The sequence below is a fragment of the Echiichthys vipera genome (genome assembly GCF_963691815.1).
Source record: "Echiichthys vipera genome assembly, chromosome: 18".
In the NCBI taxonomy this organism is placed as follows: Eukaryota; Metazoa; Chordata; class Actinopteri; order Perciformes; family Trachinidae; genus Echiichthys; species Echiichthys vipera.
The window spans coordinates 21,183,131-21,199,617 of NC_139843.1; the positions used below are offsets into that span (position 1 = coordinate 21,183,131).

A 16,487-nucleotide genomic window follows, 5' to 3' on the forward strand; every position below is an offset into this window, starting at 1 on the left:
TTTTTTATCCAAAAGATCAAAGGAGAGAGAGTTAGATTCTCTGTGACATCATAATGTTTCTTTTCATAACTCAGAAAAGAGACATTTGGTCAGATACTGAGCTGGTGACACTGATCTTAAACTGTGCTGATTGCATAGATCTGAAGATCTGTGAGGCATCCAAGTTTCACCCAAAAATACATTTAATACCTTTTATTCGATTCCTTCAAAGTCTTCACTATGTATGTTTTATAAGTGTGGACAGATGGGAATGTAAACTGGTTGGCATACTTACTGACACACAACCACATGGGGGTTATTCTAGTGTTCTTTATTATCATTTCCGTTTTTTAGTGGCAGTTTGGTTCGGTTGAGGCATAGAGTGTGGTTGGGGTTAAAAACGACCCATTTCATGTTAACCACTCGTTAGCATTATATAGATTACATGGATTTCTGCCACAATCTGAAGGCCAAATCCTCCCACGTCTGTAAAGCACCACATCATTCAAACTCCTTATCCTGAGTTTCTTACTTTGTGTCTCCAAGCCTTGGCCAAGATAACGCTGGTGACATCATCAGTGTTACTTTTCCAATCTTTTGAAAGCACTGTTAAGAGCAACCGGAAATATAACGTCAGATATAATGAGTAAACTGCTCTTCATGTGTGAAATCAGTAGTCCCTTAAAGACCAGCTACACTCACTTTGAGAACTACAAACTATAAATCCCAGAGAGAAGTGTAGTATACAATAGAAATGTAATTAAGCAGAGCATGGACAAGTTCATTTGAATGCCCTAATGAGAACCAAATAACCCCCTTTTAATACAGGAAATGGAAGTGTGAAATTCCCCTTGGAAATGGTCATTTCACACAAGAATGTCAACTCCAGGTCCACATCCACACGTCAGTGTACATGACAGCTTTCATTTAAATCTACTCTCCAACAAAGGTTTTCATGGTGTAATGCAGAGGACAACCAAAGCTAGGAACTGTTATCTGACACAAACTATGAGACACAGTATTCATGTACAGGACGAGTATTCATTTCCACCCTGTGCTCATTCTCCAACAGTTCAAATTAGGGCTTCAACTTAGCAACCTTAGCTTTGCTTGTTTCTACTATTCTGCTGTATTAACCGCCATATCAGTCATATTCACATTACTATAGATATTATAGTGACTGGTAGTGTGTCTGTCTGTCTCTCGCTGTCCATCTTTTCTTTCTCCCCAAACGGTGCAGACAGATGTCCGTCCTCCACAGAGCTGGGTCTGTCTGACGTTCCTGTCTGTTATAGGGAAGGTTTTCGTTGCCACCGTACTCTACGGGGGAATTGTTGGGTCTCTGTTTATCATAAATAAATCATAGAGTGTGGTCTTTACCTACTCTGTAAAGTGTCCTGAGATAACTTTTGTTATGATTTGGCACTGTAAATAAAATTGAATTGAAACTAACTCTTATTTTCATTATTGATGAATCTGCTGATTATTTTCCTGATTAATCTACTAAATGCCAGAAAACAGTGAAGTATGTCCGAGGTGATGTCTTAAACGTCTTGTCCGAAACCTAAAGATATAAAGAAACAGAAAAGCAGGAAATCTGAGGCTGAAAACAGTATTCTCTTTGAAAAATGGATATCTCATCAGTGTTCAATGTGTTAAAACACTTTGAAAACAGTCACACAACAAAAAAGGGTGCAAAAATATTTATTGCTAATAAACCTGTAGTCAGTTGGTGTATATTTGCTTTATATTTACAATAATAGAGTACAGAGGAATGGGAGAGAAAAAATCCCCACCATTTAAATAAATACAAAGGGACTGCCACTGAACAAGACTACAAACATAACCAACTCCAACAACTCCCATACAGCTGGACCCATGATTGCAGTGAGAGAAAAAAAAACTAGATAAATTTTCATATATATATATATATATATATATTTAAATTATAGTCAGTGAATCCCATCCGTATGCATTGGGCCCTCGCCTTTCCACGGCTATCTCAGATTGAACTGAGGGTTGCAGAGAACATCTATGATATGAATCTAGAAGTCAGGCGCTGAAGCATCGTGTTAGGCGTTTGTTTTTGCAGACGAGCACTTTTTGTTCCATAGCTTGTTTACGGAGCGACACTTCCATCGGTGCCGCGACGACGGTGGAGCGTTGACGTGCACGCTCGTTCCTACGGTTTAGTTTTGCAAGTATTACTCATCAATACGTATTTGTGTTTAGCCTTTAAACATAACATTTTATGCTCGTGGCTAGCAACAGTCTAGGGAGTTAAAACAGTAGCTTACACAGTCATAGTTTTAAGTGTGTGTATTACAGATGCTCAATTAAAAACAGTATTTACAGTAAGACATGGCAGCAAAACAAAAATTAACGATACAAAAAAATGTCACAGTTAACTGAAGTGCACGGAATGCAAAATCTAGACATGAAATTCAAACTTCATACCATGTTTTTTTGTTTTTCTATAATAATATATGATCTGTGTTTGGGACCAGTGTGTAGTGTTACTAAATAAGTCGTTACAGCTAAAATATAGTGGGCTTCTAAACATGCAGCAAGGTAGGCAGACATGACGCGTCGCTGTCAGAACTCCTTTGTGTCTTTATTTTCAAACAGGTGGAGTCTCTGCTCGGCCGTCAGCCCTTCCTTTAGACTCTGAGGGATGAAGAGAGGAAAAGCAGATGCAGGAATAGCGATTATAAAACGTACAGCTGCAACTGGACAGATGTGCTGTTCCTGAGCAGGCAGTGTATATCTGTTGTCACCCACTGATTAAAGGACCGTCCACACCGATGAGTGCTGTATATATACAGTATATTTATAGTTCTTAAAATACCACACCACAACTGAACGATAGAAACAGTGACAGTCGTTAAAATCCATCCATATTTACAGGGCGTCACATTCAAACTCCATAACAATAAATAAAGCACACAGCTGCTGTGGCTGCAATTAGCTGCTGTCCGCGGCCAAAGTTTGGGGAATAGTTTGAACTTTTTGCGGTGAAGTGCGGCCAGATAATCTGGCTGTTCAGTCTGACGTAACACCCTTTCAAAACACGATTTCCGGGTCCAAACTCTCCCTTGAAATAAAACAGACACAACAGCCGAACATGTGAAAAATAACGATCACCTCTATCGTAGGTTAGACATCTTTTTCATCCATAAGACAGAGGTAAAATGACAATTACGTTGTGTTTAAAAACTCAGATCTGACAACGGGGAACACGGCACTGCGGCGTTGTAGAAAATACGAGGCTCAGACCTGCTTGGACCCGGAAATCATATTTTGAAAGGGTGTTACGTCACGCCTTAACCGCCAATCAGCAACAGAGTCCTGTAACTTCTGTGACATGTGGATCTACGTTTACAAACAATTTCTTCCCGCTTGAAACACAAACGCGCCTCTTGGCAGCAGAAAAATGTCATTACTGCGGCGCTATAAAGTGTTCTCACAGAAATCAAACACCCCGCCTCTGTGTTGCTTAAAGACGCACGGCAGCCACTGCTTTTCAACAGTTTTCTTAGTCTTAAAATTCCTATTCTAATTCATAAGAGTAACGACGAATCAAGCTAAACCAAGTGCTTATAAAACAGTTTCATATCTGATGAATACCTCTTTTTTGGAAAGCTAACTGATGGCATTGAGGAAACAATAATGCAGAAGACGAGGGACACGCACAGTGGTGTGGAGCGAGTGCTTGCTAACACTGTTATCGTTATAGTTCTCGTAGTCATAGTTCCTGGTTAGGACGGCCCTTTAATCTCTCCCATGGAACCATGAGAGCCCGCACACCACATTAGAGCTGATCACAAACCCTGGTACACCCTGAGTGCTATGGAGCCCCGAAATCTGATCCTAACAGTAACCAAGTCATTTTAGCCGCCAAGCTATTACCTACAGAGCTAGTTAGTCCACACTAAACAGAAGTTCAAAGCCACTGTACTTCTCTCTAGCATTAGCTACTGAAATATTGAATTGAAGTGAATACATTCATGATAACTGTGTCAGCAAGACACAATGAAGGAGCTTGGTCTGGTGCCACTTTGTATAATGAGGACGTCTTTTTCAGTGCATGTCTTTGACTTCATTCGCTCATCACTGACATATTATAGATGTGTGTGGTGTAATGTTTCCTTTCTCATCAGGTAAAACTGAACTAAAACTATCAGGCTCTGTTGGAGTTTGCTTGCTGGCTAAAACGCTTTAGCTACTGTTACAAGAGTGATGCTACATCAGGACAGAGTATGTGAAAGATTAACATCACCTGCACTGTACATCTATGACAACAGTTAGCTGTAGCTGCATGCTGGTGCTACCGCTGTTTTTTTTTGCTGTTGTTTGATTTTTGATTTCTGGGGCTCCATAGTAAGCAACTCAATCACCATACACAAAGTCATTGACCACCAACGTGAAAGGACACACAGATTAGTCGTTATTAAAAACACAGTGAAAGCTCAGACACAGGCTGGTCATTCGCTCTTCACCGTCACATGTCTGTAGAGTAGATTTGTGCAGATTATCGTGAAGAAGTGACTTGGATCTATTGAGTTCTCAGAGGTAGAGGACGAGAGGATGTGCTTGAACCACCTTGTTTGTGCGTCTGGTTTGGTTTACCTAAAGGAGAAGGGGGAGGAGGCCTACACGTCCTCAGCAGCCCTAACTGTCCCAGGGCATGTCTCGATTCACAGACTGAGGACAGAAGGGGGAAACACACCGGCAAGTGTGTGTTAGACTACTGTGGTGTTTCATCTGTATCACAATCCCAAGATGGCAGTTTAGATGGCGTCACAAAAGAGATTTCATTTTTATTTTTTTTAAAACAGCCCAGCCGGAACACTGCCAGTGATGATGCAACTGTGCAGGTGACCAGTAGGTGGCAATATGTCTATTTGAAAGTGCTGTGTCACTGCTGAATGTGTTGCTGCTTCAGCACTATGATGACTGGGTTAATGATACAGATCCAGGACACATCCAGCATTAACACCACAGTGGGATGGAGGATTGATCTGACTCTTGACAGGAAACTCACCTTCGATCTCATGGTGCGCTCGGAGCGTTTGGCGGCAGCAGCTGCCATCTTGAGGATGTCAGGGTTGCTTTTGGACTTCATGATATCTGGGAGGGGAAACGGGAGTTTAAATAAGAGAAACAATACAGGACGGGTCTCAGGTGTGTCCAACCTGTCGCGGAAGCTGCTAACACACACCCTCTGGTATTTTTTGTGTGGTGTGTATTACGTTCTAAACAAATGCTGTTGAAAGTGAGAAGTTTGTTAAAGCTGGAATGACATTTAAGCGATTCACAACAAGTTTGTGCAGGTAAAACAGTTTGATACATTTAACTTGGACCAGTTGTGCAACATTGTCCAACATTGTTTTGGCATAAGAACTAGTGTTTCTGTTTGTTCATACCATATCCTCCTCGCTCTACCTCCTCCAGTGACGGCCCCCCAAGTGCCTCATGAGCCAGCTGCAGCTGGTCTCTGAGCCGGCTCAGATCCCGCTCTGCTTTGGCCTTGACGATGCTCAGCTCGGTGTAGATATCCTTGTACTTATCTGTTGCATATTTCTTGTCCTAAAAACACATTGTTTGGAGTTTCAGATAAAAGGGTTTTCATATTGTTTCTAAGCTTGGAATTCATGGATGTCCCCAGTTAAAAGGGGCAAAAACAAATTCTGTACTCTTTGGGCAGCTTGGAGTTCTTCTTTCAGGGAGTTGATTTCCTGCTTCAGGTACTGGACCTCTGACTCCTTTACCCTCAGCATCACCTAGAAGAAAAAAAAAGGTTGAAATGAAAAAAGAGGAAACAGGCGTGAAGTCGGCTACGAGTCTTTGCAAGTAACAGTCTCAGGAGCATCGGCTGCATTTAAAGGCTCATTTATGCTCCCATTTCGTGTGTAAATAGAGACGTAAGCTATCAACTTTCTAATCGTCACTGCCCTCATTTACGTTGGAATGGTAGTTGAGCAAAACATTCTCTAAAGGGCGTCACTCAGATTCAAAAGTTACTCCAATAAAGTTTGAAAAAAAAAGAGAAAAGGTTATGACAACAACAAACATGGCGACGATGGAGTAGATAACCATCCTGCATCTGTTGAGGAGGAGGCAAAATCTCAGGCAGCGTTGTAGACGGCGTAGGTCAGTGAGGCCACTAAAGACATCCCAGCGTGTGGACGGAGAATTCCAGTCACTGGTTTGACAGATGAGAGGAACTGACGACGAACAACACATCCAGTATTTCAGAATGTCCGTCGGGGCTCTTGATGATTCGCTTGCTCCTGATATTCACGGCACTTTTTGTGCACAATGGCCGACACTGCCCTCACGATTTCTGGTGGTACCGCAGCGTTCGGTTCGTATCTGTACGCATCCGCAAGCTTGAAGGATACGTGCAGAAATACGCAGAGTACGGACAGAAGGCGTAGAGCATAAATGAGTCTTAAGAACCTCACCAATACAGACTTGATGTTACGTCATTTTATGCACGTTTATATTCGATTGCTTTGTTTGAAGTGATTATTTTCCTTGAACCTTACTTCTAACTCGTAGAGCTCTTTCCCCTGTATTGTGTTTGTGTCTCCCATTCCATCCTCAGAGGTCATGGAGCGCATCTTGGTGATCTCAGCCGCCAGACGGTTGTTCAACTCCTGAAAATGCCACAAAGAAAGCAGCTTAGAAGAGTTGAACAGAAGTACAGGTGTGCTTTCCCCGCTCCCCGAGGAAATACTTGTACACAGGCCTGTTGTGTGTACAGTGTTTGTGTGTCACAGTGTGTCTGCACCTGGTTGTGCGCGTTGAGCTCCTGGTTCTCTCTCTGGCACTGCCTGAGGGCCTGCCTCTCGGCCTCCAGCGCCTGGGCCAGGTGGGCGTTTTCCAGACACTTCTGGGAATACTGCTCCGACAACACCTCGATCTCCCGCTGGAACGAACACAGCTCCTCCCTGAAACATAACACAAAAGCACACTGAGAGAGGATCGGAGGCTGCAGCCACACTAATGCGTTTTAAAAAGCCTCGGCTCAGACAGACGTTACAAAATCTAATTCAAGGACTTTCAAGTATTTTTCTTTTTCATTTTCAAAGAAGAAAGTCATAAATTACTTGTACCACATTCCTGAGTGAGCAAAGAAAGATTTGGAGTGCAGAGAAAGTAATAGACAAGAAACATTTTTTTTTTGTTTAAGCAAACAAATCAACTGTTGTTATTCTTTGCTCAATAAAAGAACTTGCTTGTTCCATATTAAGGTCCTTCACCTCTCTCCCTCGTTTTACTCATATGCCCTCTCACAAATTCTTGCTTGGTGTTGGCAGACGGCTGCACACTATTTCACACTGTCTCTGTTTGCACCCCTCCACTCTGTGCACGCTCAACTTTAGCTGCACATTTGCTCAAAATGTGTGCCGCAAAATCCATGCAGGGTTGAAGAAAAAACAAACATTTCAAGGTATTTCAATGGTTGATTTTTTCCCCCTTGAGCGTCTTGTGCAAATGCTGGAAAGGCATAACTTTAGCTATGTTTATGCCTGGCGTTCACACTATTAAACTGCATTTCGAGCCCCTAAAACAGAGGTTTGAAAACTGCCCGTTTTAGTTTGAAAACTCTGGCGTTGCGTTTTAGGCTGGATGGACGGGGTCAGGGACTTTCTAAAACAATGACGCAGACACCCACGTTCGCTTCCTGATGGGGTCTTACCCTGTATCTAGACCACATAAGTGCTGTAATAAATATATTCATTTACATTTAGCAGCCTGGGTGGAGCAGAGCGTGCTCCGGCTAGAGCCTGTCATCGCCTGCACTGCTGCTGCATGTTTTGAAATTCGCGGACCGGTCGGACAAACAAACATCCGCCTTGACTACAGGTGGTTAATTCAACCAGGGTATGGAATTACAGGTGTTGCTGACCTTGTTGTTGCTGCTCGCAGCTGTCAGAAGGTAAGCTATTATTTAAACGATTTGTGACAATTCCTGTGACCAGTGGCGTGCATGAGCGGCGCACGCGAATGGTCCTGCTCTACGTGTTTTCAGCCTTGTTTATGTTCCATGTTTAGCAGTCTCATATCCAATTCAATTGTATATATCGTGTCAAATGACAGCAGGAGTTATCTGAGGATACATATATACGATACATATAGATTATTTCTGACCACCACGGAGTCTTGAATATAATAAACATATGGCTACTTCAGGCATCCATCACTGTGGTTAATGTTGACTGAGCTGGCGGGAGTTTCTCAACATCCCTCCTTCAAGGTCACACAGCTTTGAAATTCTGTTTGATTCACTGTCAGCAGCCATGCTCCTTTCCATGTCATCAAGTTCAGTGTTCCTGCATGCCGCAGACAGGCAGCTGAGCTCGAACACGGAGTACCTGAACTCGTGTCCCAGCAGGTGTTCAGAACTTTATCAACACTCTGATCGAATGAAACCTTCTTCAAACAAACACAGCTAGTAGACTGTGTTTGAGAACATTTGAGAGTATAGACGGACAGATAGTGGAATACAATGAACCTGTTCAGTTTTGGTAAAGGGATTTTTACAGAAGCTTTTACATTAGTAACACTTTCTCAGCCCTTATTATGCTAGTTTGCCTTGTACCCCTGATCTAGCCAGGGTCCTATCATTAAACTGTTTCTTTCTTTATTCACAAATAAAAACAGGAGTCATGCTGAACAGATAGTCATGACACCACAGCGCCTGACACTTACACGTTACAATGTTATTCGTTTTAGTGAGCTCTGATAGGCTGGTAGTTTATTCTCATTTTCCAGGACAACACAAGATCCTCCAGGGCATTAATCATGTGTTTTCCACAACTGGAAAATTGGTCAACCGACTTGAGTTGTCCAGTGACAACCTACCATCCTTCCCAGGTGACATGAACTCTGGCTCTCTGGGTTGTTTGCTTACTTTTTGATTCAGGACTGTGTTCTGTACTGGTCCTGCTTGTTCTGACACTATTGTTCATGACATTCTAATAAACAGACTAAAGCTCAGTTCTGACTGAAGATTCGCAACGCAACAAAACAACGTTTTAGAACATTGCAGGTGAAAGTTGTAGTGGTGTGAACTGACACGTCTCGACTTAAACCGGCTGTTTATATCGCCTGCGATTCAGCTTTTCAAATCACCAACAGCTGTTTTTTTAGAACGTAACACACGCCACCCGTTTCAACAGCCAATTAAGTTGCTGGTCAAGTCACTTTCAAACTGTCAGCTGGTTGAAAAGGTTGTTTTGGACAGAGGTCCAACGTGCGAGGGACAGAAAGAGAGAGGGTCGAGCGAGCAATACGATGAATAAGGAGAGGGAGCGCCGTAATCCAGAACAAAGCAGTGAATCAGGGAAATAAAGCGGTATATTTCATCACAACTAGAAATGAAGCTGTAGCTAGTATCTCACTGTCTCTGTCCTCATTTATATTTTTTAGAATGCTACAAATTATAGCCAGCTACACAGGCAGGTTTCAGAATGTTGCAGACCTGCACGTCGCAAGTAGTTGCAAGTTTCAACTCGTCTCGTTGCGAATCTTTGGTCTGAACTAGGCTTAAGACAGTAACTTTGTGTTTCAAGGACAAAACTATTGGTCAGAGGTCCTTGAGCAACATCAGCCTGGTTCTAAAGATTACTCTGCAGGTACTCTCTGGACAACTTACTCATGCTGTCTGCGAATCTCCTCTATGTCCGCATTTTCTGTGTTGTTGTTGGCCTTGCGAGCCTTGTCCAGCTCTTTCTCCAACTCTGTCCGGTGGGCATTTTTCATTGCTTCAATTGCTGCAGTAACAGACAAAAAAGCTTTAATGAGTAAGTACAACTTAAATCCTTTGTTTTATAACTGTATTATGAGTATGGTAGGGTAATCAGTATGTTTTGAATACATTGGTGATAAATGAGCACAACAGCAGCTCTCTGTTGTTGCTTTCTCTGGTTTCTTCTGTGAGTTCAAAGGTTATTTACCGGAGATGGTGGCTGCTGTCTCCTCCTCTAGCAGTCGCTCTTTCTCTTCCTGCAGGTTCTCCAGCTCTCTCTGGTGTTTCCTCTGAAGCTCATCTATCACCTTCTGATGGGACTCCTCCATGGCAGCGAAGCCCCTCTCACAGGTGGCCTAGGAAACAAAGGAAAACATGGTCGCAACTGTGAGTTCATGGTCCAAAATGTTCTTCCTGACCATCCCAAAGAAAATGATAACCTGGGCCCTACAATATAAGCCAGTGCACGTCACCATCGCCATTAATTTCCAGCAAATAACGTGCAAGCTACAGCCTCTTAGCCATGAGCAAGTTGAGCCTGTGTGAGTACAAAAAGGGTTAAGAGGGACGGCAGGATACACGACATACTGAAGGAATGCATAGACGACGGGAGAGGAGGGTGTAACAAAGTCTGTGCTGCCATTTCACTGATGATGCTTATAAAATCCTTATTCTAAACTGAGCTCATGTTGTTGAACCGTGTCTGTAGTCTGCAGCTAATGTGCAAATCCTAATCTGCCTATGGGCCAAATCTTTGATGGAATGTAGGGTTAAGCTGATACAATCATGAATAGCTGGGCGTCTCAGACACTGCAGTTAAATGTTTCTTCAGCGTAGTATTGTATGGAGAAAGGGAGAGAGGAGAATAATCCTCATCAACACGCTTTTAGAAAAAGCCATTACACTGCTATTATAAATGCAGTGCAAGTTTCCACAAGAAGGGATTTCAATGGCCTTTCCACCAGCCCAACTAAAAAGCTTGTCCTGCTTCCGGCCTCTATTCACTGCCACTAATCTGAGGACTCAGTCGATGGCTGTGCCCTGGCCTGCGTTTCTGTCTCTGCCTCAGTCTAGCTCCAGCCAAACAGGGGAAATGGAGGTCCAGTGTGTTTTCACAGGGATAAAACCCCCTGAGAGCTCAGACCCACAAACCTACTGTGAGAGGCTGAAACATCTCCCCCACAGAGCAAATGTAAACTTCCTGCTCTGACATCAGAGCATGTACAAGCTTTATTTAGAAGCATGTCAGGCTATGCATCTTGTGTGTAAATAAACCCTGGGTCATGGAGGGGGCATGGACTCACTACTCAGACACGGCAGACTATTAAGTTGGCCAAAACACAAGATGATTATCTGAGCAGCTGATACACTGTTTCAAACTCCACAAGTTCAACTCATTAAGTCAAACCTTTCAAAGTACTGATCTTTTTATCAAAGTTACCACTGTGTCTCTGGACCAAACTGACTGTGAGTCAATAACTATTGTGTCTGAACTTCGATTTGTTGGTATTGTTTCGAAACTTTAGTCATTGGATTCAAATCGTGGATGCCTTCCAATCTGGACATTTTCACTATTCCATTACAACTTCATAAGCATCTATGAATGATGTCCTTTTAAATTAAAAGGACGTCAACTGACACATTACAAATAATAATTTTTTAAAGCCTCAGCCTCAAAAAAAGAAGGAAAAAAACCCACAATAAATTAGTGACCATTTTTTACAGATTCATATCTTGGATAGGAACCAATGGGCTTGGGGCAGAGAGCCAGGGTAAGGAAGTTAGAGAGTATCCGGCTGTTCAGTCTGACGTAACACCCTTTCAAAATACGATTTCCGGGTCCAAGCGCTGAGTTAAAACAGACAATAACCGTTGAACAATTAGGATCACCTCTTTTGTCAGTTAGACACCTTTTTCGTCGATAAGAAAGAGGTAAAATGAAGATTACTTGTTTTTTTAAAAAGTCAGAACTGTTCAAACAACGCACAGCACTGCGGTGTTGTGGAAATAAGAGGCTCGGACTGGCTTGGAACCGGAAATCATATTTTCGTCACATCTTAACAGCCGGATTGAGGCTAACACACTGGAGGACCAATGCTGTGTTCACACCAAAAACATGACGTTTATTTTCGGCGAGTGTTACTTGCGTGAGTGTTACCGTTGATCATATTGGGATTATTTGTATTTATTGGATGGCCCGCACGAGACGCACCAGTGTAGAGCTGTAGGCGTAGGTATTAAATTATTATTATATCTACGGCACAAACAACTGCCATCAACCATGTTGTTTTCTGCCATCAACCATGGCCGAAATAAACACTATCGCTGCTTGTTCATGACCTCATACTGCGGCGCATACACAACGTTAGGCAAACAACTTTTCAATGCTTGTTTTTGTGAAAGGAGTTAGGATCGAACGGATGGGCTTTTCTTGCACGATTTGAAATATTTAAATTCACGTCTTTCAATTGGTTTTGTATGCAATCACACGCTGCAAAAAGTTTGCCTTGTGTTTTGGTGCGAACACATCGTAAGGCATTGTTGCTTTTGGTCTTTTTATGGGATTTGTTGAAAAATATAGAGTAACACTAGCCTTATCTTTTAATTGAACAAATTAAGCAAATCTATTTTAAACTCAAGTCAAATTTGACCACGCCTTATAGGGTTGGTTCACACATCACAAAAACACAGGCTCCTATAATACCCCTTGTGGTGTCCAGCCATGCAGACGCAGTTTTAGTTTGATTTGCTGAGGTTTTGAGATACGCACTGCTATTTATACAAACCCAATAAAATGGAGGTGAATCTCATTATCAAAGTTAAAGGGTGCTGTTAAACCAGGTCTGTAGATTATCTAAGTAACCCTTTTATGGGAAAAGACATTTTTCTTGAACTTTTATTAACTGCTTTTTTTTTGTGGTTGAGCAACACAAATAAAATTCCTTCCACCTCAACTGTGTTGGGGAAACCCCCACAAATAAAACCAAAGCGATCTGATTAACCAAGTATGAGTAAGTGAGAAAACTGCATTTCAGCTAGTTTGGTGAACTGACCCTTTATCACAACAAGAAGTACGAAAGCCTATGCTTGAAGGTTTATTCATGACCTTGGGACCAACGCTTCTACAAAATACCTGTAAAAACAGTTTAGAGTTTGAGGAAAAGCTAGTAGACCTTGAGCCAAAGGTGGAGTCTGTGATTCTGGATGGAGACAGTTGATATTTAAACTCAACACCCAAACAAATACACTAATCTCTTAAGCTCTCCCTCAGAACATTAGCATGAGCCAGATTTACCGTTCCTCTCGTTCCCACTGTCTTTCTCTTCCACGGCCTTTCCCTTGTCCTGTGCACGAGCCCCAACAGAACAGTGCTGTGTGGCTCGGTCCGAGACACTTTTTTGGCTTCCCATTTACGGGGCATTTTTTTCTCAGCGTGCACAGAATGGACAGCTAGCTGCCCATGAGGATATATTCGCTGAATTTGACAGAGAGTGTACTGTATTCGAATCACAGACTCCACCTTAAAAATGACTTAGTTAGATAATTGAAATGTTATGTCAACAGTTATTCAGAGAGAGTAAGGACCAAAACTAAACTGTTAGTAGAAACAGCTAAAGATAAAGAGATCAGACCCTTACAGATTAAGGTCATAGCTGAAATATATAAATTATAAATATTCAAAAGTTCAAAAGTGTTAAAAAAAGGGTAAACTCTTTGCCCTACATTCAAAATGCGGCATAGCTGAGTCAAAGGGTTAGATTACAAGCACACTGAACTATGATCAGAGGAACTAATTTCAGAGAAGAGGCTGATCTGATCGATTAGTGTTGAATAATATTTTTTCTTTTGACTGATCTAATGTTTCAGTTTTTCAAAGAACAACAACTCATGAAACTTCAACAAAATGGGTTCCTCAGTACACGTCTACTGCAGCGTCATAAACCTAGGGGAGGTTAGTTTTCATGCAACACAGAATAAACGTGGTCTACGGGACAAAGAGCAAGAGTAGGGTGAGCCAGGTTAGGAAGGGTAGTGGGAGTTGGGAAAAGAAGGGGGAGGGGGGTCTGGGAATGCCACAAAGGAACACAAGGCATCACAGATGGAGGACGGCAAGGACAAGGAGCGCTTCCACCTTCAGGTTTTCCAGGTCTTTCTCGTATTTCAGCCGCAGAGTCGTAATGTCTCCCTGCTCTTCTCTCCGTCTCATCTCTTGGGTCATGACTGACACTTGGGTGACCAGCTCTTGAATGCGCTCCTTTAGGCTGGATGTTTGGGCCGAGACGTGATGCGGTGGTCTGTCCTCGTCTGCAGAGTTCTTGTCTGAGTTCGCCGGAATCATCATGCTTCTCAGCTCTTCCATTTCCCGGTCAAACCTCTCCACAAGGTTTGTCCTTTCCACCTCGTGCTTCTTCCTCAGGTTCTCCATGCAGTTCGTCAGCGAGTCGATCTCTTTCATATTTTCTTCTGAACGGGCACGCAGCGTCTCACCGGCCTTAGTGATTTCCTGCCTCAACTTTTCAGCTTCCTGCTCGTAGCTGTCTTTGACCTCTTGAAGTTCCTTCCTATGCCTGGCTATCACGTCATGGAGTTCAGTGTATCCATCTAATGAGTCTATGGGCTCTCCTTCGATCTGGATCAAAGTTTGTGGCTCTATGGGCAGTTTCAAAGGAACCTTAGATAGTTCAAGACACTTTGGACAACCCAAACTACCAATCTGAACTTCTGTCTGCTTTTGCTTAAATTCTTTCTCACGTTGGACTCTCAGCCTAGTAATCACATAACACATGTAGGCTTCTTTAAGGGCACCTAACAGATGTTCAGAGGACTGTTTAGGCAGTCGACCAAAATCAAAGCTTGTTAGAGCCAAAGACACAAGCTGGTCATTGTTGGCCAACTTAACATTGGCTGCAATCTGCTTCAAATCATTTGACGTTGCCTCCAAGGTCTCTGTTACCTCTTTAAGAATCACGGCATTTGTTTCGTTATCAAGCCATCTGTACGTGGCTGCAAAATCGGACTCTGACGCTACCTCCCTCTCAACTTTTGCTTGTGGACAAATCCGCCTAATCAAAAGTGTTGAGCCCTTCTGTGCCATCATCTGTTGTGCCACAACTCTTTCAACTCTATTTTCCGCTGGTTTGATTTCGGATGAACCCAACAGATGGCTCCAGAACTCTCCCTCCATTACCAACTTCATGTCTTCCTGACTCACAAAGAGTGGCTCTTCTTTCGAACAACCAAATAAAGTGCTTTTTAAATCACTGAGCGTTTTCTCAACATTAACATCTACCGTTGCTAACATCTCTACAACCTGATTAATCGCCTCAGACTTCATCTCAATCTCTTCTACTACTTGCTTTATCAGTCCTTTATCATCAACCTGCTCCTCTCCTGCCTCAACACACTCGCTAAGTGTCTCTTTGACTCTACCCGTCTTCATTTCTAACTCCTCTTGTAGCATTCTTATTTTGTTTTCTGCTTCTCTTAACTTCTCTCTATTGACTTTCTCCGATTCCTGGTTTAGTGCGATTAGTTCACGGTTCCTGGTTTCAAGTTCCAAACAGCGCTGCTCTGTAGACTGAAGGTTTGCCTCAATCTCAAATAACTTTGCTTGTGAGGTTTCGAGTGGCTCTTTCTCTGGCTGTAACTCATCGTCCTCATAATCTGCGTGAAAGCCCAGACCTTTCAGCGTGGCCTCTTTCAACTGCAGCTTCTTCTCAGTGTCTTTAAGGCTGCTGCCAAGCTCCTCCAGCGTAATCAGAGCTTCATGAAGCCTCAAGGATTTCTCATTCAGCTCCCTCTCATAATACTCCCTGTCTATAGTGGTTGCCTGGTTTTCAGCCAGTTCAGCCTTCAGTCTTTTCAGCTCTTCCATTACCAGATGATGCTGTTTGCCACCCTGCTGGCCAATGAGCTCGACTTTAAGTCGGTCTATCTCTCTGTCAGCCTCAGTCAGCTGGTTCACGATCTCCTGACACCGCTGTTTCAGTGCCCTGTTTTCATTAGTCAAAAGTTCAACCCTCTGAGAGAGCATCCCATTAGTCATCTCATTTGTCTCTGGATGGTTTTTAATTTCTGACAGGGGGCCGTAGGGGCTTTTATGGCTTTCAAAACTCTGCTTCCGAACCTTCCCCACCAGATCCTCGATGGTTAGAAGACGACTTTCGTACTCACGGATGCTTTCTCCTGCCCTGGCTAAACTCTTTTTTAATGTTTCATTTTCTATCTCCTGCTGGTACTTCCAGGTCTCCAAGAGCTTCTGAAGTTGACGTTTCTCAGCTGTCTCTTGATTACAACTATGGAATCTCAACAATTTTGCAAGCTCTTTTAGGGACAGAGGTTTATCAGCTACCAAGTTTTCTAGTTCTTGAATTGTCTCTGGACTGTCCTGGAGCAAGAAGCTAACTGTTTTTTGGACAGGTTCAGGGGGAGGGCCTTCCAGAATAGATGGGGGTTCAGAAAAGTAAGGTTCCTTGATGGGGAGGTGAGAAAGCGTGAGGCCAAGCTGTGCCTGCATATTGCGCTTTTTCAGCTCTTGCAGCTTCAGGAGCTCTTTGGTCTCCTGGTACTTCTTTGTTAAACTCTGCGCTTGAGAACTAACCAGTTCGGGCCTCTTCGTCTGGGGCGTCACATCAGCCTCCAGACCCAAAGGGTGCTCCAGCTTGGAAAAGGGGACCAGACAGTTGGTTAACACACAGCAGGGGAGACACAAAGCTTGCTAATAATTCCCAGTGTTAACTACCAATAA

General features: G+C 42.9%; 1 protein-coding gene across 4 annotated transcripts in view; it reads right to left on the reverse strand.

Moving 5' to 3' along the window:
• Positions 1 to 1,675: 1,675 nt before the first annotated feature.
• LOC310960944 (myosin phosphatase Rho interacting protein) overlaps positions 1,676 to 16,487 on the reverse strand; it is a 52,834-nt gene continuing 38,022 nt past the window's right edge. The window contains exons 16-25 of one of the 4 annotated variants that reach the window (XM_083932831.1): positions 13,872 to 16,400; positions 9,948 to 10,095; positions 9,647 to 9,764; positions 6,776 to 6,935; positions 6,531 to 6,641; positions 5,676 to 5,762; positions 5,406 to 5,568; positions 5,024 to 5,109; positions 4,609 to 4,683; positions 1,676 to 2,646 (exon numbers count right to left, since the gene is read on the reverse strand). In XM_083932831.1, the coding sequence (XP_083788957.1) occupies positions 4,651 to 4,683; positions 5,024 to 5,109; positions 5,406 to 5,568; positions 5,676 to 5,762; positions 6,531 to 6,641; positions 6,776 to 6,935; positions 9,647 to 9,764; positions 9,948 to 10,095; positions 13,872 to 16,400 (3,435 nt within the window). In that variant the 3' untranslated portion in view covers positions 1,676 to 2,646; positions 4,609 to 4,650. The remainder of the gene's footprint in view (positions 2,647 to 4,608; positions 4,684 to 5,023; positions 5,110 to 5,405; positions 5,569 to 5,675; positions 5,763 to 6,530; positions 6,642 to 6,775; positions 6,936 to 9,646; positions 9,765 to 9,947; positions 10,096 to 13,871; positions 16,401 to 16,487) is intronic. The other 3 variants (XM_083932832.1, XM_083932830.1, XM_083932833.1) reach the window with 3 other exon arrangements.